The sequence below is a fragment of the Gymnoscopelus braueri genome (genome assembly GCF_963280865.1).
Source record: "Gymnoscopelus braueri genome assembly, chromosome: 23".
In the NCBI taxonomy this organism is placed as follows: Eukaryota; Metazoa; Chordata; class Actinopteri; order Myctophiformes; family Myctophidae; genus Gymnoscopelus; species Gymnoscopelus braueri.
The window spans coordinates 6,143,654-6,165,856 of NC_137625.1; the positions used below are offsets into that span (position 1 = coordinate 6,143,654).

General features: G+C 41.8%; 2 protein-coding genes across 2 annotated transcripts in view; one reads left to right on the forward strand and one right to left on the reverse strand.

Moving 5' to 3' along the window:
* The window catches only part of LOC308079225 (leucine-rich repeat-containing G-protein coupled receptor 5-like), a gene marked incomplete at both ends in the record, with an annotated part of 47,571 nt that overhangs the window by 16,253 nt on the left and 9,115 nt on the right, over positions 1–22,203 (reverse strand). The window contains 4 exons of the mRNA XM_080420601.1: positions 1,237–1,452; positions 13,498–13,569; positions 14,007–14,078; positions 16,050–16,121. Coding sequence (XP_080276727.1) covers positions 1,237–1,452; positions 13,498–13,569; positions 14,007–14,078; positions 16,050–16,121 — 432 coding nt within the window. The remainder of the gene's footprint in view (positions 1–1,236; positions 1,453–13,497; positions 13,570–14,006; positions 14,079–16,049; positions 16,122–22,203) is intronic.
* Positions 4,185–11,220, forward strand: LOC308079172 (serpin A3-5-like; the record flags this gene model as incomplete). The annotated part of the gene is made up of 6 exons (XM_080420552.1): positions 4,185–4,266; positions 4,897–5,445; positions 5,836–5,906; positions 7,020–7,219; positions 8,100–8,241; positions 11,032–11,220. 6 exons carry the CDS (start codon positions 4,185–4,187, stop codon positions 11,218–11,220), a joined length of 1,233 nt encoding a protein of 410 aa, XP_080276678.1.

The following is a 22,203-nucleotide window of genomic DNA, read 5'->3' on the forward strand; positions in this document are numbered from 1 at the left end:
GTAATAGCCAAAGTATAAAATATGGTTAAAGTGGTTCAAATGATTGTGACGCTACATTAACCAATTTACCTGGGTCCTGATAAAAAGATTATTAACAAGTTTCATAGACGCTTGTTTAATCTTCTAACCTATGCTGCGAGGAAAAATATTCTGTTGTCTTGGATTAATGAGAGACCACCAACAAAGAAAGACTGGCACAAAATAATCATGCAGTGCATGCCGTTGGAATTTTTAACCTGCCTCCTACGTTCCACAACCGATGCCTTCTATAAAATATGGGACCCATATCTACATTTTATTGGCCCTCAATTAGCTGACACTTTAACGATAGGGTTCCTTAACAGGAGTGATACCGCTGACCTTGATGTATAATGTCTAAATCCTTGCTTGTTTATTTTGTTTCTCATTTTTATTTTTATTTTTTCATCTTTTCTGTTGTGGATGTTTGTACTGTGATCTGTATTTCTTGTATTTCTTTTTTTGTTCTTGGGGTAGTTACTCACCCGTCTATGTAATGTCAAGCACCAAATCATGTATATATATATTGTGGTATTTTCTGGTCCATGTGGAGTTTATATTTGTATCCATATCCTTTTCCTTTTATAACGTGTCTGAGCTGAGCTGTTTGTCTGTTTTGTCTTGTTTTGTCTTGTCTTGTTTTGTCTTGTTTTGTCTTTGTTTAAAAAATAAAATCAATAAAAATACTATTGAAAAAAAAAAAAAAATTACTTGGGGACCCCCTGGTCCCCCCAAGGACCCCACTTTGAAACCAATGACTTACACAACATGGGGACTGCACGTAAATGACAACTGCGTCACTTGTCAACTAGAAATGACACTTTGCATGGCACAGAGTGAAGAGCTCAGTGTTCCCACTAAGGAAAGTAGGCTTTCAACACCGTCAAAACCGTCTTTGTTTTGGTGAGTAGCGAAAGTGTATATATATTTTTTTTACTAAAGAAGAGAGGCTGCGCAGCCTGCGCGGGTGTGAGGGGAAGGATCGAAAGAACCATAGCGTTAAGGAGAACTCCTTCTAACGCTATGGACCAGAGCTATCCCACAGGGGAAATCCAGTTTCAGCTTCACCCAGCTGATCAGATGGTTGATGATGAGCATGTAATTCTACCATACATGTCTATTTACTTCTGTGTGTGTGTGTGTGTGTGTGTGTGTGTGTGTGTGTGTGTGTGTGTGTGTGTGTGTGTGTGTGTGTGTGCGCCGCGTGCGTGTACTCACAACACTACGAGGTTCGTGAGGCTGGAGAAGGCGTGGTCAGGGATGTGACTGATGCGGTTCAGAGCCAATGTCATGGCCTGTAGGGAACTGACGTCACTCAGAGCTCCGACCGGAACCTCCCCCAGCCAGTTGTCGTCCAACCACAGGTGACGCAGGGCGGGCAGACCGGAGAAACAGCCAATAGGAACACTGGAAATGCGATTGGCGTCTAGACGCCTGAGAGGAGAGAGTGGGAGAGAGATAGAGAGAGAGAGAGAGAAAGAAAGAGAGAGAGTCAGAAAAATAGACAAAGATGCAGACAGAGGGAGAAACAGAAAGAGAGATAAGAGGGGAGATGCAAGATGATATGACTGGTATAACCTGCACAACACTAAAATGGAAACAACGTCTCCAAACAGCCACCCCTATAATAAGTCGGCACAAGAGATGTTACATCTCGGAGGACTTTTCTACAGTCCTCGGCTTGGCTGGTGGGTAACCGTAAGGCTCGCCCCAAAACACACTCACCCCCATTTTTTCCGCGGACAGCTCGCCACCAGCGGTCCTTGTATTCTTGTATGTGTTTTACTGAGGTTAAGGTTAGGAATAATTTTAGGGTTAGGCATAGTTTTTCTGAGGTTAAGTTTAGGAATAAGGTTAGGTTTTGGCATAGTTTTACTGAGGTTAAGTTTAGGAATAAGTTTAGGTTAGGCATAGTTTTACTGAGGTTACGTTTAGGAATACCTAGTGGCGACCGTTCCGATGTCGCCGGATTTGCCCCAGGGCGAGCGTTCTTGTATTCGGCTGTTGGCATCCTGGAAGAGGTTGTGGGAGTCAGCCGAGGCCCTCACGTATCTACCGCCACATCTGTGCACGTGGTGGTATATGCTGGTGCTCACGGGTGCTAAAACCCAACCCAGCCCCCAATTTATATTTGAATTGTGGAGGAAACATCTCTCTCCCTCGCTCGCTTCCTCTCTCTGTCTCTCTCGTTGACCCGCAGGACCCTCTGGATGGCGTAAAAGGAGAAGATCTACCATGGTCCATGCCGGCAACGGACTCTAATGAATCGTCTACGTACCGGGGTCGGCTGCTTCAAATCAACTATGAAGAAGCGAGGCTTGCCAGACAGTGCAGCATGTGAGTGCAGTGAACCTGAGCAGACTGAAGGTAGGTACTGCTTTAAACCCTGTCTTCATTCAGATTAACCTGTACAAGGTCTTATTCAAGTATTTTATGTTTAGAACATATATATGGTAGACAACAGATATGTATAGAGAAGAATATGGCTACCTGACTTGTACAAAATTCCTGTTGCATTTTCAGCCATTATTCCATGCTTGATTGCTTAACAGTAATCATTACACAGAATAAATACAGAGGCAGAGCAAATAAGAGAAGGCCATATTGGCAAATAAACATGTCAAAGTGCAGTGGATCTCATCTGTTGTTAAAAGGGGACATCTCCTCAGCAGTCTGTGGTGAGGTGTCTTCACGTTAGGAAGGTGAGTAATGTATTACTGTACTTCATATGAAGTCTTTAGGCTAATTTATAATTTATCATAATAATATATAGTGTTGCTCGCTGAATTCGTTTTGCTTTTAATCACATTTTCTTATTAAAATCAGTTATTTCCTCGTCGTATGGCACAGTGACCCTGCCATACAATGAAGCATAATTTACCCGTTTCAGTTTTGTGATAGTTGGTTATTGAGGACTTTAGTAGTAGTAGTAGTAGTAGTTTATTTTGGTCATAAAAGGAACATTCAATATATATATTTTTTTCACATCATATGGACGTGATCACTCAGATTTGACATTAATGTTCTATATTTATCTATTATTTTAGATTTATTAAAAAAAAAAAATGTTAATTAATCTTTTTAATTGATTCTTTTGTTCATCGTCCAAACCGTTCCAAGGACTTGCCAGCATTGACATTGGCATCTTCAATTTAAGTTGTAACTTCTGAAGGTGACAACGTTGATCAGAGGAACAGGAATAGGACGGGAGAAAGTTGAACTAGAGCTTTGGCGCAGAGAGGGAGGGAGAGAGAGAGAGAAAGCAGCAAACATGCGGCTGACCCTGGCGACAAAGTCCTTCTCATCGAGAGCCCTGCTGATCCTTCTGTTTGCAAGCTGGTCCAATAGCATTTCAGTTTCATTGTCTCCAGAAGAAGCCAAGCAGTTTCTGAGCAGACCCAGAAGAGCCTTCTGGGTGTTCGAAGTGTTCGAGGAGACTAAGCGAGGCCACTTGGAGAGGGAATGTGTGGAGGAGAGGTGTAGCAAAGAGGAGGCGAGGGAGGTGTTCGAAAACGACCCTGAAACGGAATACTTCTATCCCAAGTATTTAGCCTGTGTGGAGAAGTTTGGAGATTCAGAAAAGAAGAGGCAGGACCTGGCAACGTGTGTCCACAATATTCCAGATCAGTGCTCTCCTTCTCCCTGTAATCCCAGAGGCACAGTCCGGTGCGAGGACAAGAAGGGTGACTTCTTTTGTCACTGTTTCACAGGCTGGATAGGCGCCAGGTGCAAGAAGGTGTGAGTGCTAAACCGCTTCTAAATCTAATCGACCATTGGAAACATGATGTATTTGCAGTTATTCTATTTCATATTTGATTTGGGAATGTGTTGTATGGACTACAACACATTCATGGTAGTTCCAGACAGAGAAGCGCTATACTAGATTGAAAGGTTTGTTTAGTTAACCCATTAAGACCTGTGTCACTTTAGGTTTCTTTGGCTATTCAAAAATAGCAGATATACAAGCTCATAGCGCGGCACCGAGTGCCGCGCTACGAGCTTGTAGATCTGCTATTTTTGAAAAATCGAGAATTTTATTTTTAAATATTTTTTTCCGAAAGATTGTTAGGATTTCGATTTTTTTAGACGCGGCCTCAGGTCTTAATGGGTTAACAGTGAGTGAACTTGACTGATGGAAACCTTTTGAACCTTTGCCTCAGTTCACCATGATGCAAGGAGCCGTGCGGGTGTGGAATCTATCAGCACCGGTATGTCTGGGTACAGGTCATCACCATGCAGGACATGAAGGTAACAGAGCTGACCAGGGTTGGATTTGATGACTCTGCTTTTGATGTCCCTCCTCTGGTCACTCATTTAAATGGCCGTTGGGATATGTTTTATCCCTGCTTCTAGGTCTTTTTTTGTTTTGAGAAATGCACGTGTGACCACATTAACCCTGGTGTCCCTATTTTGGTCAACATTTCAAAAATAGATCTACAAGCTCACAATGCATCACAATGCCAAATGTTGTGAGAACAGACTTTTTTGCTATTTGTCATATGAGGAAGAATTAAAGGGTTTAAGTGGTTAAAGGAGTAGTTCACCCAAACAATTACTTATTTTATATCAATTACACACCCCATGAAGCCTTCAATTCATGGATTTTTTTTTTTTTTTGTCGCATTCCTAAGCCAATAATTTGATGACCAGCGGAAAGATGCTAATGTCTCCAGTAGGAGACTCAAAAGAGACTCTTTGAGTCTCCTACCGGAAGCACAGCCGGTGATCAAATTATTGGCTAATTAATTCTAATTAAGGCTTCATGGGGTGTGAAATTGATAGAAAATAAGTCGTTTTTTGGGTGAACTAGTTTAAGAAAATGCCCGCCCGGCCGCCCCCCTCCTAATTTCTTTAACACATCTAATTCATCATATTCAGGTCATGAAGATAACAGTGCAGACCACGCTGCCAAAAGCCTCTCCATGGTGAGATCAGCAAACGAAGGTTTCACCTTCAACCTGTACAGGCAACTGGCCGCTCAGACGGACAACCAAGGCAAGAACGTCTTCTTCTCACCCGCAAGTGTCAGCCTGGCCCTGGCAGCCTTGTCTGTAGGGGCCCGGGGCCAAACCCACCAGCAGCTCTTCAGTGGTCTGGGCTTCAACAGCTCCCTACTGAGCCAGGTTGACGTAAACCAGGCCTTCCATGGAATTCTGACCGGAGCCAGCAAGACTTTATCAGAAGACATCAGTGCAGGAACTGCAGTGTTTGTGGACAATAAGTTCAAGCCACGGCCTGAGTTCCTGGAGGCCCTCAGGCAGTCCTACCTGGCGGAGGGGTTCACTGTGGACTTTAACAATTCCACAGAGAGTGCTGCTACCATCAACAAGTATGTGGAGGGGAAGACCCACGGCAAGATAGACCAACTAGTGGAAAACCTGGATCCTGATACTATCATGTATCTTATTAGTTACATATACTACAAAGGTAGGAGATGTCATCTCAGAGCTGTCATTCAATTCTATGTTTTTAGAATCATTTCATAGACCAGAAAGAAATTAAAAATTAAAAATTTAATTTAATATTATTAGCCTAATAATGGGTAGGGTTCATCTCTAATTCAGTGATTCTCAACCTTTTTCAAGGACTCCCAATGTGATATACATTAGGCCACAGACCCCTATTTGATAACATTAGTTTAATCTCTGGGAGCCCAATCAGACCAATAAGGATCAGGGTTAGGTTTAGCCCCAGACCCAACATTGAGAAACTGTCCTCTAACAAGTTCTATCATGGCTACAGTCACCTTTCCACATTTAAGTTTCGTCTCACTATTGTCATCGTTGTTTCTGTTTTCCACTGCTTTCTCTCAAACAGGAAAATGGCTAACTCCATTTGACCCTGCAAATACCGAGAACGATTTGTTTAATGTGGATGCGCAAAACCAGGTACCACACCTCATAACGCTGCTGTCTAACTGAATGGATTTTTGTTAGTTTGTCCACTAATTGCACCTATTTGTACTGTATAGTATTATGTTTTACTATTGTTATGCAGTCATTTTCACTGATCATTAAGATAAACAGCAGAAATATGTATATCTCAAAACTGCACGGTAGGCTACTACTGTACACAGCTGTGAACAGGGGCGAAAAGTGTTGCCAGATGGGAAATGTTAAATAATTAAATAAAGACGCGACCTGTGTTTTTAATGCCTCCAAGTACAGTCTCTAGTATTAGATTTATTTTCTCAATCCGTATCGTAAAGTGTAGACAGCCACGTGGTCTTGGGGAAGGTGTAGACAGCCACATGTCCTCCTCTGATACACTCCTTTTCACCTGACAGTGAGTTTCACCAGGAGGGCATAATGCATGCATACTGTAGAAGCACATTATTACTCCCAGTTTAGGTCGCTCCTGAACAGGCACCCTGACCAAAGTGTAGGAGTGACAGAAATTGCCCTCCCTGCCAAGCTTCCCACTCTCAAACACTGCCACCAACCAGACACCCCTGAAATGTTGTCTTTTGAAATCGTTTTTTGTATCAGACCGTGTGCAACGCATTCCTTTATTCCAGTTTTGACTTTTGCTGTGGCCAGCACCTCACAATCACAGGCCGTACTCTCTTCCTCCTCCTTTAGCTGAAGTCAATCCTTAAACCACAGTAACAATAGGTTTTGATTGATTGATTGATGCACTTTATTTAGTAAGACATGAGAACATCAGTACATGGAAGTACACGTAGGTTACGTATGTATTGTTCTAATATCTGACAGAACAGCTGCTGTTCAGTGTGAACAAAGCGTTGAGTTCTTCTCAGATGTTTGGTGGTTGTGTGTTCATAAATCAAGAGGTTCTAATGATTAGAGCTGGACCGATATATCGGCCAGCATTTGACTTTTCTGAGAACATTGGTATTGGCACGTTTTGCAGCCAGTGATTTTAATCACTTTCAACCTTTGCGTCCCTATTTGAGCCATGTCATTGTAAGCAAACCTTTTGGACACAAAAACCTGGCATGGGTCGGGCTCTTCTAATCGATCCACATGGTGATGTTGCAGGTTCCAGTCCAGATGATGAACACAGGGTTGGATAGGTTTGATGTCTACCACGACCAGCAGATCTCCACCACAGTCCTCCGTTTACCCTTCAACAACTCCTACTCCATGCTGTTGATGCTACCTGACGGAGAATTGACTGCGCTGGAGGAGCACATCTGCCCCATGCACTACACCAAATGGCTCAACGGGATGAAGAAAGGGTCTGAAATCACATTTGACATTTTCTACAAAAACAGCTCATCTGCAAGCTCACAACATGTCATGACCTCGAACTTATAGATTTGCTATCGTTGAAGAATATTTTGAAAACATGACATGCCCAAATTAGGGACATCAGGGTTTAAGTGGTTAAAGGTTTCATGACGTTCAGTTTTACCACACATTAAAAGTCTTTGTCATGGTCCTTCAAACGTGTATAGAAAGTTTTAACCAAAAATTCCACTCCATTGATCCATGGCAGGTGTTTTTCTCTCACATTTCTAAAGCCTTTTCAACTGCAATGAAAAAAAAAACTCGCTGGTGAGGGATTTTGCCTGTCAATCATCGCCTCTGCTCCGCCCCCCCCCAAAGGAAAGGATAGGGGAGGGGAGGGGCGAGGAGGAGAGTGGGCGGGATTAATCGGCTGTGACCTCACTGCCGAATGGCCAAGCTCAGATTACTTTTCAGCCTAATTATTCAGAAAACCCCAGACCACAGAAAATCCACTGAATGTTCAAAGTTCAGATTTTTGGGGTGTAATTGAGGTCATAAAACCCCCCAAAAAACATTTGAAAAAAAAAAGTGAAAATTAATGTCATAGAACCTTTAAGAGTTTTGTGTTTAATTACATTCAAAATGTCATATATTAGCCTACATGTTACTTATTATCAATTTAAAACGATTCATAATAATAATAATAGGGACCCAAAGTCCCTTTGGTAAGGTATGTTAGAATATTACCTTCTGTGTCAAGTAATGACTTTTGCATTACGTTCACAAAACACTTCAAGTCAGAGACGGATCAATCAATTCCAGAATGATCTTATAAGATCAGCCACAATATTTTGCCATAGTCTTAAGTGTTTTGTATTTCCTTTTCAGGAACTACGATGTGTTTGTTCCCAAGTTTTCCATCAAGACTAAAGTAAATCTGAACAATGTGCTGCGTCAGATGGGAATAACGGACATGTTTGGTTCTGCAGCCAACCTCAGTGGCATTGCAGAGGGTGTGGCTGTGTCAGAGGTAAGAGGTGTCACAATGGATGAGTGTCTGACTGTCTATTTGTCCCTTCATATCACAACAAAGGACAGTCCATCAGTGCAGTAGCCATTGGGCTCCTCAACCAAGCCTGACCCCCATATGTTGTGAACTATTCTTGGATTACTGACTCATGTTTCACTCTGACACATTCACACATAATAATACAATAATAATAAACATTATAGTTACTGCTTTACAACATAAGACCAAACAGTAAATCATATAGTGTACAATTTGTGTGAATAAGACAGCAACACACAATTAACAGCATCAACGAGTATAGATGCACCAATTGCTGCCATTAGGGAGTTAAAATGTAAGGCTTCTTTTGTAAATAATAGTTTTTAAATTAGATTTCAAAATGGTTATGGAGCTAGCAAGCCTGAGGTCCAATGGCAGGCTGTTCCAGAGTCTAGGGGCCCTGATGGCATAGGCCTGGTCACCCTTGGTCACCAGCCTGGACTTACTGTAAGAACAACCAGTACAGCCAAATCAGAGGACCTCATCCCTTTTTTTTTCAAAGACTATCTGCACCTTTTATTGTGGATCACATTTCTTTTATATTTAATGTATCTATGTCACCAGGCATAGTGCCCAGTGTCTGGAAATCAGCATATGTAGTCCCACTGCACAAAGGTGGTGACTGTAATGATCCCAATAACTATCGGCCAATTACAAAACTGCCCTATCTCTCAAAGATTCTGGAATCCTTAGTAAATAACCAGCTAAAACCATTCCTCTCACAACAGTCTATTCTAAGTCCTCATCAGTCTGGCTTCAGAGCTAATCATAGCACTACGTCAGCTGTCACTATAGTTCTGGATCATTTAATCACTGGTTTAGACAATTACAAACATGTTGCAGCTATTTTTATTGAGCTGGCAAAAGCATATGATACAGTAGACCACTCCTTACCCTTAGAAAGACTACTCATCCCAGGCTTTGATAGGGATTCTTGCAGCTGGTTTAGGAACTATCTGTATGGCAGACGTAAATGTGTGAAGATGGGAGGTTTCCTCCCGGTTAAATCCGGCGTACCACAGTGATCCATTCTAGGCCCTGTCCTGTTCACTATATACATAAATGAAATAGTTTCTTCTCTATGTGGCTGTCAAATGAATCTCTATGCCGACGACACAATCTTATATTGTACCGCTGACTCCGCTCTATTGGCCATCAAAAAACTGCAACTCTCGCTACAGCACTACTTTAACTACCTTAAATTAACACTTAACAAAAATAAAACAATATTCATGGTCTTCTCTAAATCCCAAAACATAGATAACTCCAATCTCTTTATCTCCACCACCACTGGACGACAAATTTAATTTTGAAACATCGCATAGATAATCTTGTTGTAAAACTTAGTCAAGAGATTGGCTGCCTATATAGAAATAAAATTTGTTCTGTAGGAAAAGGATTATCGAAGCCACATTTGAATCTGTACTGACTATGGGGATATAATCTATCGTCATGCAGCTGCCTCCACACTGACTCTGAACTCAGTTTACCACTCAGCTCTGAGGTTTATCACTGGTGACAACTACAATACTCATCATTGTGTCCTGTATGATAAGGTGGGCTGGTCTTCTCTGACTGAGGGACGCAATAATCATTGGCACCTCTTCATTTACAAAGCCCTGGTTGAAAAATTACCACCATATTTCATCCATGTTACGTCAGAAACCTAGTCACATCCTAACTCGCTCTAGTGAACGGCGAGACCGTACCTTTGTTCCCCGGGTCCTATGTTCCCCGCTTTCCTAGGGAGAGCGGGGAACATAGGACCTAACCTAAACCTAACCCTAACCCTAACCTTAGTGGGGGAACATAGGACCTAACCTAAACCTAACCTAACCCTAACCTTAGTGGGGGAACATAGGACCCGGGGAACATAGGGATGACCCTGTGAAGGGCTAGTCCTTCTATGTGTAATCCCAGCATCATTGTAAATGGGGGTCTCCCTCAATGATCTCTCCGAGAATTTTAAGGTTGAATGAATGAATGAAAACATATAGGACCACAATGGAAACAAGTCCCCAGGACTTTTTTTGTGTTATCCTTTCAGCCCAAATGTATGACTGTACCTCGTGCTGTTTGCATTTCTGTCTAATAAAGTATTCAGTCAACCAATCACTCAGGTGATTGGTTGATATCGAAGTTAAGGGCCGTTAAGAGCTTAAAAGTTAACAATAAAATCTTAAAATCTATTCTAAAAGTGACTGGCAGCCAGAGCAGTGCAGCGGTCTGGCAACCCCCACGGGGTCCTTGAGGGGTTTCCAGGGGTCCCCAACTAAATGATAGTTAGGAACCTAATGGACCTTTACAGGTCTGTAACTCTTATGCGGGTTTGTGGCCTACTAATGCAAGCCAAGAAACTGGGGGTCGTTAAACCCATTAAGACCGGGGAAGCATCTGTGTCATTTTAGATTTCTTTGGCTATTCAAAAATAGCAGATATACAAGCTCGTATCGCGTGCAAAATGTGGGCAAATCTTTGAATACACATATATTTTAAAGCAAACATTAGTAACTCAAATCTTTGCTTCTGGGGGTCCCTGGAACAAAATATTTTGAGATGGGGGTCCGCGGCCAAATACATTTTGGGATGTCCTTGACATGAAAAAGTTTGAGAACCACTGATGTAGCAACATAGTTTTTTTCAAAAAAACTGTTGGGATTTAGAAGACATTTTGTAGAATCGGCCTCAGGTCTTAATGGGTTAAATGAAAAGGCGTGAGAATCACTGATCTAATCGATTGATTACGTGCAGGTTGTGCACGAAGCCACGTTGGATGTGGACGAGGCTGGAGCTACTGCGTCCGCAGCTACAGGCATCGCCATCACCTCAAGAAGTTCTGCACCAGATCCCGAACTGAAGTTCAATCGTCCCTTCATGGTTCTCATCGCTGACTCTGACAACATTCTGTTCATGGGAAAGATTGTCAATCCAAACATCTGATGAGACAAACTGTCTGTTCACACTCAAAGCACAGATGGTGACTGTCGACATATTAAATCCTCTCAAAACCAGTTTATTGTGGTCCCTTCATTTTAAAATGCTGAAATCTGCATCGTTTGTATGTGTAGTTCTTGGCTTGCCGCGTATAAATACACCATCTTCTGTAGAACTCGTGCAGATCCCGGGAAAGGCTATTTCAATACAGTGCTGCTGGCCCTGTGAGCATACTCTGGCTGGAGACAGAGTAGAAAGACTTTTCTGTGACATCCTGAACTTCCATTAACTGTGGCATGGGTGTTCAACAGATACTACAGGGGGGGGGGGGGCACCAAATCTATGCGTTGTTGTTGTTGTTGTTTTTTTTCCACATTAACCACTTGAACCCTACAGTAGCAAATCCTATTCTGGGGGAATATTCGCCGAAAATAGCCGATCTACAAGCTCACAACTATTTTCGGCAAAGAGATTTGTTTAGAGGGGAAAAAGAGCAGACCAAGTACAGCGCCAAAAGTAGGCCTACACTTGATGGTTTAAGAAGTAGGTAAATGTCTGAAAATACACATTAACCTCAATCCAACATATGAATAGAAAAGATAATGTAAACATTAATTTACACAACACTGATGGTGATAGTGCTTTCAAACAAGTCTAGAAGATATGAAATCTATTAAAAAGTCTGCAACACAATTTTATGCAATACGTACAGTAGTAGGGTTCCATCTTTCTCTCAGCTAAGCATTGACTGACACTTAACGTATACGTGTACATGCGTTTGCACGCCTGCACGTGACACACACACACACGCACGCACGCACGCACGCGCACACACACACACACACACACACACACACACACACACACACACACACACACACACACACACACACACACACACACACACACACACACACACACACGCAAACACACGCACACACACGCACACACACACGCAGTCGCACACACATGCACACACATGCACGCAAGCACACAGACCCTCTTAAAGTGAACAGACAGCTACAGGTATCTCTCTCTGTCTCTGTTGGAACAAAACAACCTCTGTTCTCAGAGAGAGAGAGAGAAAGAGTGGGGCGAGAGAGAGAGTGAGGAGAGAGAGCGAGGAGAGAGAGTGAGAGAGAGAGAGTGAGAGAGAGAGAGAGAGAGAGAGAGAGAGAGAGAGAGAGAGAGAGAGAGAGAGAGAGAGAGAGAGAGAGAGAGAGAGAGAGAGAGAGAGAGCGAGAGAGAGAGAGAGAGGAGACAACACATAATAGTTGATCAGATAAATGTGTGTTTCAGACACAGAGAGACTCCAGTCTGTCCATCCTTATCTCCTCTCCTCTTCTCACTTTTCCTCTTCTCTTCTCCCATCCTCTCCTCTCTCACTCCCCTCTTCTCATTACTCTCTCTCTCTCTCTCTCTCTCTCTCTCTCTCTCTCTCTCTCTCTCTCTCTCTCTCTCTCTCTCTCTCTCTCTCTCTCTCTCTCTCTCTCTCTCTCTCTCTCTCTCTCTCTCTCTCAGGCTCTCGGTTATGTGTTTCGCCATTTGTAATGTACAAGACCGGTGATGGAAGATGAACTAACATTTGTTTCTTAAGTAAAAGTATCAATACAGCAATAACAAATGCTCTGTTACAAGTAAAGGTCCTGTATTTTACTCAAGTAAAAGTACAAATTATTGGCATCAAAATATACTTAAAGTACCAAAAGTAAAAGCACTCATTATGCAGAATGTCCTATTGCACAAGTAAAAAATATTTTTGAAAATAGCAGAAGCTCACAACACGTCTCATCGCGACATGTTGTGAGCTTGTAGATCTGCTATTTTCAAATAGCCGAAGTACATATCGGGCTGAAGTGGTAAATGTAGGTTTTGAAATAATAATAAAAGTAACGACCGTAGAAACTAAAGTTTTCAAATAATTGTAGTAGAGTAAAAGTAAAATATTTGCCTCTGAGATGTAAAGGAGTAGAAGTAAAAGTATTGAAAATTGGAAGTACTCTAGTAAAGTACAGTACTTAAAAGGACCCCTGGCTAATAAGCCTTATATGTCTTTATAATAGATTATAATTACGCTCTATAACTCAAATTGAAAAAATATATAAACACCTTAAATATTTTATTTATTTCAGAAATAGTTCATCTTTTACTCAAGGGGGACAGAGCCTGTCTCTCTCTCTTGGTTTCAGCATTGCTTGCATTAATAATAGGACTGTGTGTGTGCATATTGTACGTGCGTGTGTGTGTGTGTGTGTGTGTGTGCGCGTGTGTGTGCGTGCTCACAGTGACTGCAGATTAGGAAGATACTGGAAGACTCCGTCAGGGACTGAAGTCAGCTCGTTGTTCTGAAGCATCCTACACAAACACATTTTAACAATGTATTCCACATAAAGGAGTGCACACAGCACAAGAACACAAATATTAAAGGTACAGTTAAGGTTACATTCACAAAATCATGGCATATGTCGTCATGATACAATAAGCATGTCACTCAGTATTCTATGGGTGTAAGTAGAAGTGTCTATGTAGATAGCAGAGACAGCACAATACTTTGCTAGCCTTTTTGACACGCATACATAACACACACACACACACACGCACACTCGCACTCGCACACGCACACGCAGAGTGAGATATAAAATTCTCATGCTGCGTTCACAATGGCAGATACAAAGCTACAGTCTACCATACATTTTCAATGGAAGTAAGCGACATGAAGATACAAACACCAGATAACAGCAGGCTTTATATATTTCTTCATATTTTTTCTCGCTTGCTTGATGCGTACTTACAGGACTCTGAGGTTGTACAGGCCAGAGAAAGCTCCTCTGGCGATGAAAGACAAGTCGTTTCCTGCCAAACGCCTGAGAGACAAATTACACAATTACTATTAATGTTATTTCATATTGTATATTGTTCACCTGGTGTAAGAAGGTCATCATGATACTATAATCACCTCTATGGTAGGATAGAAAAACCAGCAGTACTACATAGGGCTAGGCCTGACACAAATATTACATAATCGCCTAATCGCAATTATTTGAGATAATCGCAATTAGTTTTTGTATAATCGTCATAATTATTTCCACATTGAAAATGTTTTCAAATTATTTTCAATTTTTTTTTTTTTTTTTAAATAGCATATCTACAAGCTTTTGATCTTGTAGATATGCTATTTTTACTATTCATGTTTTTTGTTTTTCAATTGTTATTGAATTAAATTAAAGTAGAAAGTTATTAAATTATGTATGTATTTGCCATGTCTTTTGTCATGTCTATGAAGCCTAAAAGGCAAACAGAAATGCAAATTGTATTCATGTGTTCCAGTGTTCAACGACAAAAATAAAATGTAATCGTTAATCACAATCACAATTTGTGTGACAATTAATCGTCATGTAAAATGTCATAATGAGAGTTTTTTAAATATATATTTTTATAGTGAAACTAGCAAATCAACAAGCTCAGATCTATAAGTTGAGAGCTTGTAGATGGACTATGTTTGCTATTTTTGCACGTCCCCGAGGGTGGTTAAGGTGGTTAATCAGACGAATCAAACGAGTCGATTATAAAAAATCTATTCGAATTTGTTTGTGTCAATTCATTGATATATACTGTAAGACCAATATACTGATATGTTTTGGGTTTATTGCCCAGCCCTAGTACTAGAAAACCAGCAGTAGTAGAGGTACTTGTTTGCATGTTTTGCGGATATGTACATTTTTGTGTGCATGTGTCCATGTGTGTGTGTGTGTGTGTGTGTGCGCTCGCGTGCGTGTGTGTGTAATTGCGTCACATAGAGTTCAAGCCACAGATCACCACTGTGCACCTCTGCAGTGTCCTATCACCATAGTGGCGTTTCTATCACCACAGCGACAAATATCACACTCTTTCACACAAACACACACACACACACACACACACACACACACACACACGGGGGGGGGGGTGGGGGGGGGACAAGAATAGATCCTAGAATCAAGTTCAGGTCTTTCAAGGGTCAGACATGAGTATACAGGTGTGTGTGTGTGTGTGTGTGTGTGTGTGTGTGTGTGTGTGTGTGTGTGTGTGTGTGTGTGTGTGTGTGTGTGTGTGTGTGTGTGTGTGTGTGTGTGTGTGAGCGCGTGCGTGCGTGCCTGTGTGTGTGTGAGAGAGAGAGTTTACTGAGAACAAACATGGTTAGGTTTCCTCGTATAATCTGTTCTCTGCTCTCATATAATCTTCTTCTCGTCTTTCTAAAGACAGACAAACTGTCTGCAGACAGACAGACAGACAGACAGACAGACAGACAGACAGACAGTTGCGTACTGTGAGAAATGTTTCACCTTGCAACATGTGTTGTATATGTACTATGATTCATCTTGCTAATACAACAGTTCCCAACCTTTTCTGGGTCAGAGGACCGACTCGAAAATCTCAAAAGCACTCACAGCCCACCCATCTGACCACCTCATTAGCTGGGTGGACCACGCGCGTTCTCAAAGCGTGTTTTATCTTAACGCTCAATCAATCGATTTGTGTTCCAGGCTTGGATCATTGGAACTAACAAAGTGTACTTTCCCTAGGGGGTCCTCAGAGTTACTACAGGGGGGCCGCCAAATCTTTCTGTGATAGTTATGATATTTTTACATTAACAACTAGCATCCCTTTTCTGAGGAGAACTTGAGCCAAAAAAAGCCGATCCACAAGCTCGCGTGAGCTTGTAGGCAAGTCAGGAAGTGACTCGAGTTTTACAAAACACTGGTCCAGTGGCTGTTTTAGGCTGTTTATATGGTGCGTGTGTGCGGTGCGGTGCGGTGCGTGTGGTGTGTGCGTGGTTGCATGCGTGCATTACTCACAGTTCCTCCAGGAAGTGTAGTGTGGAAAACGCTCCGGTCGGTACAGAGGTAATGTTGTTCATACTGAGATCTCTGAAAAGACAGACGGACAGACAGACAGACAGACAGACAGACAGACAGACAGACAAAGACAAGTTGAAACCTGGACTTCAGATTTTCATTAGACCATGTTTATTTAAATAAAAAGAGAGCTGCACGTTCATTAATTTATCAGATGCCATTTATTAGGTAAACAATAATAATGATATTAATCAACTTTATTTGTATAGCACCTTTTGGGTGCTTAACAGAGGAAATCACAAGACATAAATGAATAAACAAATAAACATAGCAGAAAAAGTGCTCCCCGGAGCACAGGTCTCCGCTAGGTAAGGTAGGTTATTGTGGGCCAGCAATGTTAAAGGGATTCTAGGCAACTTCAGAGATCAAAAAAAGAAAAAAAACTGTTGTCAAACACCGTTTCACAGTGTTTCATTTACGTCCCGGATACCCGAATGTCAAAACATGAATAGTAGGGAAAATACAGATTTCAGAAAGAGGACTGTGTTTCAATGCAGGAAAACACCCCAGCATCATTATATAGTGGCTGATAGAGGGGGGAAAAAATCAAAATATATATATAAAAATATTTTTTAATTTAGGCTTAAAGTTACCTAGAATCCCTTTAAACATTTGCCAATCCGGGTGGAATATGACAAATCTGACAGAACCTATTTGATCATATGACTAAACAAATAATGTGTACCGATTTGCGTGGTGTTTGGACAAAATCTGTAGGACTAATATCAAAACATTTGTTAGGAAAAAATCGGCCTCCTGGTGGCACTATGACAGGACAATGTGAAATGGGTTGCATGTCTTCCTCGGCATAGTGGGAATGTGCGTGCAAAGTTTCACGGCAATCGGACGCTGCGTTTATGATTTGAGGCATTTTGTTCAAAACAAGCTACTTGTGCAAACTTTACATGGCAATCGAAGCCAATCAGGACAGATTATGAAAATCTGGACGGATGGACGGACGGACGGACGGACGGACAGACGGACGGACGGACAGGGTGCAAAACTGTCTCTACCGTGCCTTCGGCCTGGCGGAGACGACAAAAGATAAGTTAAAACTGCGAGCGTTGGGTGTTAAAAGCACATTGTAAAGGTGAGTTTTCAGAAGCGATTTAAAACGAGGCACAGACTCTGCAAGCCTGATCTCCTCGGGCAGGGCAGGGCATTCCAGAGTGTCGGATCTCGAATGGCAAAGGTCCCGGTCTCCATTAGTTTTTAAGCGACACTTTGGAATGCCAAGAGAATGACTGAGCATCTCAGGCAACGAGTTGGCTCGTAGTAAATCAGATATATAGGACGGGGCAAGGCCGGACCTGGCCTTGTAGGTCATTAATATAATTCTTAAATGCTATTGGAGCAATATGTGAGCTTATGGCTTTCCCTTTTCTTTTAATGACATGACTGGCATCAGCCAGAACCTAACAACATTATTGGGTGTGTGCACCGTTCCTCAGGTCGTAGCTTAGTGTAAGGGTTCCCAAACTTTTCAGGCCACGACCCCCCAAAATAATCATATTTGATCTGGGGGGGTCATATTTGACCCCCCACCCAGACGAGCACTTGGAATTGTGGGCATTAAATTTAGTTTGACTCGGTTCCACAGATACATACTGTGAAAAATAGCCGACTTCCGAATTGTAAACTTTAGAAATGTGCAAATACCCTGTATACACTATTACACTTACTGTATGTGGTTTGTTTACAGTTGAATGAGAAAACAATGTTGCACATTAAGCTAATCATCTGGGGACCCCGCCCGCCAAAATAATGTGAGGACCCCCCCTGGGGGTCCCGACCCCCAGTTTGGGAACTACTGGCTTAGTGGTGGCTAGAGAGGCGGTTTGGGCAATCAAAAAGGTCACCGGTTTGCCTCCCGGCCCCAGTCTAAACTGTCTATGTGTCTAAGTATCCCTGAGCAAGACACTCATCAGTTATGACATGTGTCGTCGTCGTCTCTCCCCCCCCCCCACACACACACACACACACAAACACACGCTCACAACACATGACAGAATGAAAGACAGCACCGAGGGAACACAAAACAGTGAAAGAAAGCAAAGCACAAAAAAACAGAGACCTCGCTGTCACAGCCACGCAACTGGGCTTCTACCTTGAAATAAACCTCTCTGTCTCTCTCTCTCTCACTCTCTCTCTCTCTCTCTCTCTCTCTCTCACCCTCTCTCTTTCTTTCAGAGTTTGTCGTCTATTTGAATAATGGCCTGATATTCATCAGTCAGCCTAAGGAGACGGAAAAAACACAATACACCCACACACACACAATATACACACAGAAACAAAATGTGCACACACAGACACACACACACACACACACACACACACACACACATACACACACACACACACACACACACACACACACACACACACACACAAGTCACGACTAACAAGAAGGAAAAACATTGCAAATGTATTCATCTTCTTCTCTTCTGCTTCTCTCCTCCATCCTCGCTTCATACACCCCCCCCCTCTCTCTCTCCCTCCCCTCTCTCTCTCTCTATGCCTCTCTCAATTTGATTCTCAATTCAAAGGAGCTTTATTAGCATGAGAAAACATTATGTTTACATTGCCAAAGCGAGTGTCAAGTAAAAGCAATCAGAAACTAAGAAATGTATGTACAATTGAAGGGAATACAGTCATGTTTAAACAGAGCTATGTCATGTATAGCAACTTGTGGAAACTAGCTGAAGTACATACTGTACAGCTGGATTGTACCATGTGTATATCGTTGTATTTCCATATTTCTACTGACTTTTTTCCATAAATGAAAGCCCTACTTCATCACACAAGAGTGCTACACAACAACAGTAGTGAAAGTAGCAGATCTACAAGCACACTACTTGTCACATCGCGATGCATTGTGGGCTTGTAGATCAGCCATTTTCACTATTTTACTTTTTCTTTTACAATAACAATATAAAGGGAACGGCTTTTGACATAAAAAGGTTTTCCACCCGACTGCAACGATATACAGTATGTACTGTAGATAGATTTTTGCCTATCCTCAGGGGTGAAAGTGGGCCGGTACGGCGTTCCGTTAATACAGTAGATTCAGTGCCGGTACACTGTACCAGGAAAAAGAGGGAAAGCAAGTAACGGCTGTCAAAGCCCATAAACTGCCACGAAAGCATGTCCAACAAGAAAACACATGTGCGTCAAATCAACATAAGTGTTGGTTTTCTTATAAAGTGCTTCTAAATCGTTCCAGTGCGTTTGCGTCATTGTAATCTGTGCCGTTTACTTGTGTTTATTTGATTTACTCCACGGAGAGGTTTGTTCACGTCAATATCTTTGCTGTGGTGCGCATGTGTGCGCAACAAAGCTAGATCACCTGGGATCAGTTCACTTTGCAGGTTGCAGATCTGGCTTAGACCGGATACGGAAACGGCCTTTGAGCGTGCCTATGTGTGTGCGTACAAATTGGTAGGCGGGTTCTATACAGAACTGAGCAGTAAATCGATAATAATATTTCCCCCCCCCCCTCACCAACCAACCAAACGACACACTCTTAACGTGGGGTGCACTGGCAGAGACTACTTAAATTCCAACCAACATTCGATACATTTTTGTGGTTGGATGACACATTATTAGGAATAGGATAGTTGGTTTAGTTATGAATTATAGCTATGCTTAATTTAATTTCAAACTAAAGTAATTTGTTGAATTTTATATTGATATTGAAGTTAAGATTAACACTTCTGTGGTACATACACAATTTGATTTAATTTGGATATTGTATCAAAGTGCTTTATGTGCTTGTAATTTCAAAACAGTTTCATTTGTCATTTCAAAGAAAAGTAACTGTTGAGGTTGATATTCATATTGAAGTTTTTTTTAACACATTTGTCATTTCAAAGAAAAGTTGCGTGTCAACATTACACATTATTCTGTGCTAGACACACCATTTGATTTAAATATTATTTTCTAAGCATGATGTATGCCTGATCATGTGCTTGTAATTTCTACACCATACTGTACAGGCATAAAGAAATTGAATGCATGTGTTCAGGGGTGCATGAATGAATAAAACAATATGAGGAGGTGGAGGTTGGGGTATAGTTCCGGCAAGAACTTCAAGCCACTTTCACCCCCACCTATCCCTCACATTTTTTTCCCTCTACCGTTTTATTGTTCTTTTTCTCCTTGCTCTCCCTGCCCCCCCCCCCCCCTCTTCTTTTCTCTTCTTCTTTCTGAAAACAACAAGTACAATGAAGCTTGATGCCCAAAAACTAATTTCACCCACTTCTTTGCACCTGTAAACCTCTGACGTGTGATAAAGCTGTTTCTGATTCTTACAAAACCACAAAAATGTTAATTTGCTGTTAGAAATACATATCGTTGCTGTCGGGCAGAAACCTCTTATCTCCATATTTTAATATTTTTTAACTACGAAGGTTTTTTTCGTAAATTAATACCCTACTAGATCATACAAAAATATCCAAAATAGCAGAAATATACAAGCTCGAAACGCAGCATGGAGCGACATGTTTCAAGCTTGTCGATCTGCTTTTTTTTTTTTTTTTTATCCTGAAAGTAACAATTTTGGACATATGAGGTTTCCAGCCGTCAGGCGATATTATGCACATGTACAGTAGGCTAGGGTAGCTTGTTCTAAAGCTTTTTGAAACAAATTGCAAGAATGTTTGCAGTCACTTGGTATGGACAAATAGCAACAATGTTTCAAAAGTATTTAAAATAGTACACAAACAGCAGTTATTTTTTCTTCAAATGTAAGGGATGAAGTTGCTCTGTTCATATGTCTCTCTCTCTCTCTCTCTCTCTCTCTCTCTCTCTCTCTCTCTCTCTCTCTCTCTCTCTCTCTCTCTCTCTCTCTCTCTCTCTCTCTCTCTCTCTCTCTCTCTCTCTCTCTCTCTCTCTGGAGTTTTCAGGCTCTATTCAAGCAGCACTACTTAAGCATGCACCAGACCTTCTGTACACACATACACAATACAATACCCCCCCTCCCAACACACACACGCACACACACACACACCCACACACACAGAATATATTACCCCCCTCCACACACACACACACACACGCACACGCACACACACACACACACCCCCCCACACACAGTCTCACACACACACACACACACACACACACACACACACACACACACACACACACACACACACACACACACACACACACACAATCCAAAGGAGTGTGCTACTGTCAGTCTGTCTAATCTAATGAATACATCTGTCAGACAGAGAACTCCAGCCTTCACCAAGTCAAACGGCAGCTTGTTGCTGTGTCACTGGCGCACGCACGCACGCACGCACGCACAATGACCACATATTACCTCATACTTCACACAAGTGTTTAAGTGGTTGTGTGGTTGTGTGCGTGCGTGCGTGTGCACGTGCGTGCGTCCTGTCCCAAGCAGTACAATGAAATGGCTTTGAATTTCACACTCATTTTCTTCTCTACCCTGCCATCTATAGCCCTGTGAATGTGTGTGTGTGTGTGTGTGTGTGTGTGTGTGTGTGTGTGTGTGTGTGTGTGTGTGTGTGTGTGTGTGTGTGTGTGTGTGTGTGTGTGTGTGTGTGTGTGTACACGTGTGTTCCCTGTGTTGTGTGTTGAATGTTCTCTCTTCTACAGCTCATTAAACTAATTTAAACCCCAGCATACGTATTCTAGGGAAAGCTTTCACAGAAAAGATCTGTGTTGTGAGCTTGTAGATCTGCCATTTTCAGTGAAGATATCTAAAGTAAAGAAAAAACAAAAAAAGGTCACTATAATACAGAACCCTGAGGGACTCAGGGTTCTGAGGGCTGTGATGTTTTACTTTAAAATGAAAATCTCTGTCAGCACTACTGCCCTACTTTTGCTATTTTTAAATTTGAATCCTGAAAAGTAACAGTTTTGGTCATACAAGGTTTCCACCCGACAGATATGTATATATCTGTATTTATATAATATATAACACAGATACAGATATCATCTGTATTTCCACCCGACGATATGAATATGAGCTGTCTGAACTGTAAGATGGGTGTCATTGATTGATTTGGAAAAAATAATGAACAAAGTGTGTCCTTTTATCAGTTCATTAACACATTGAGTGCCA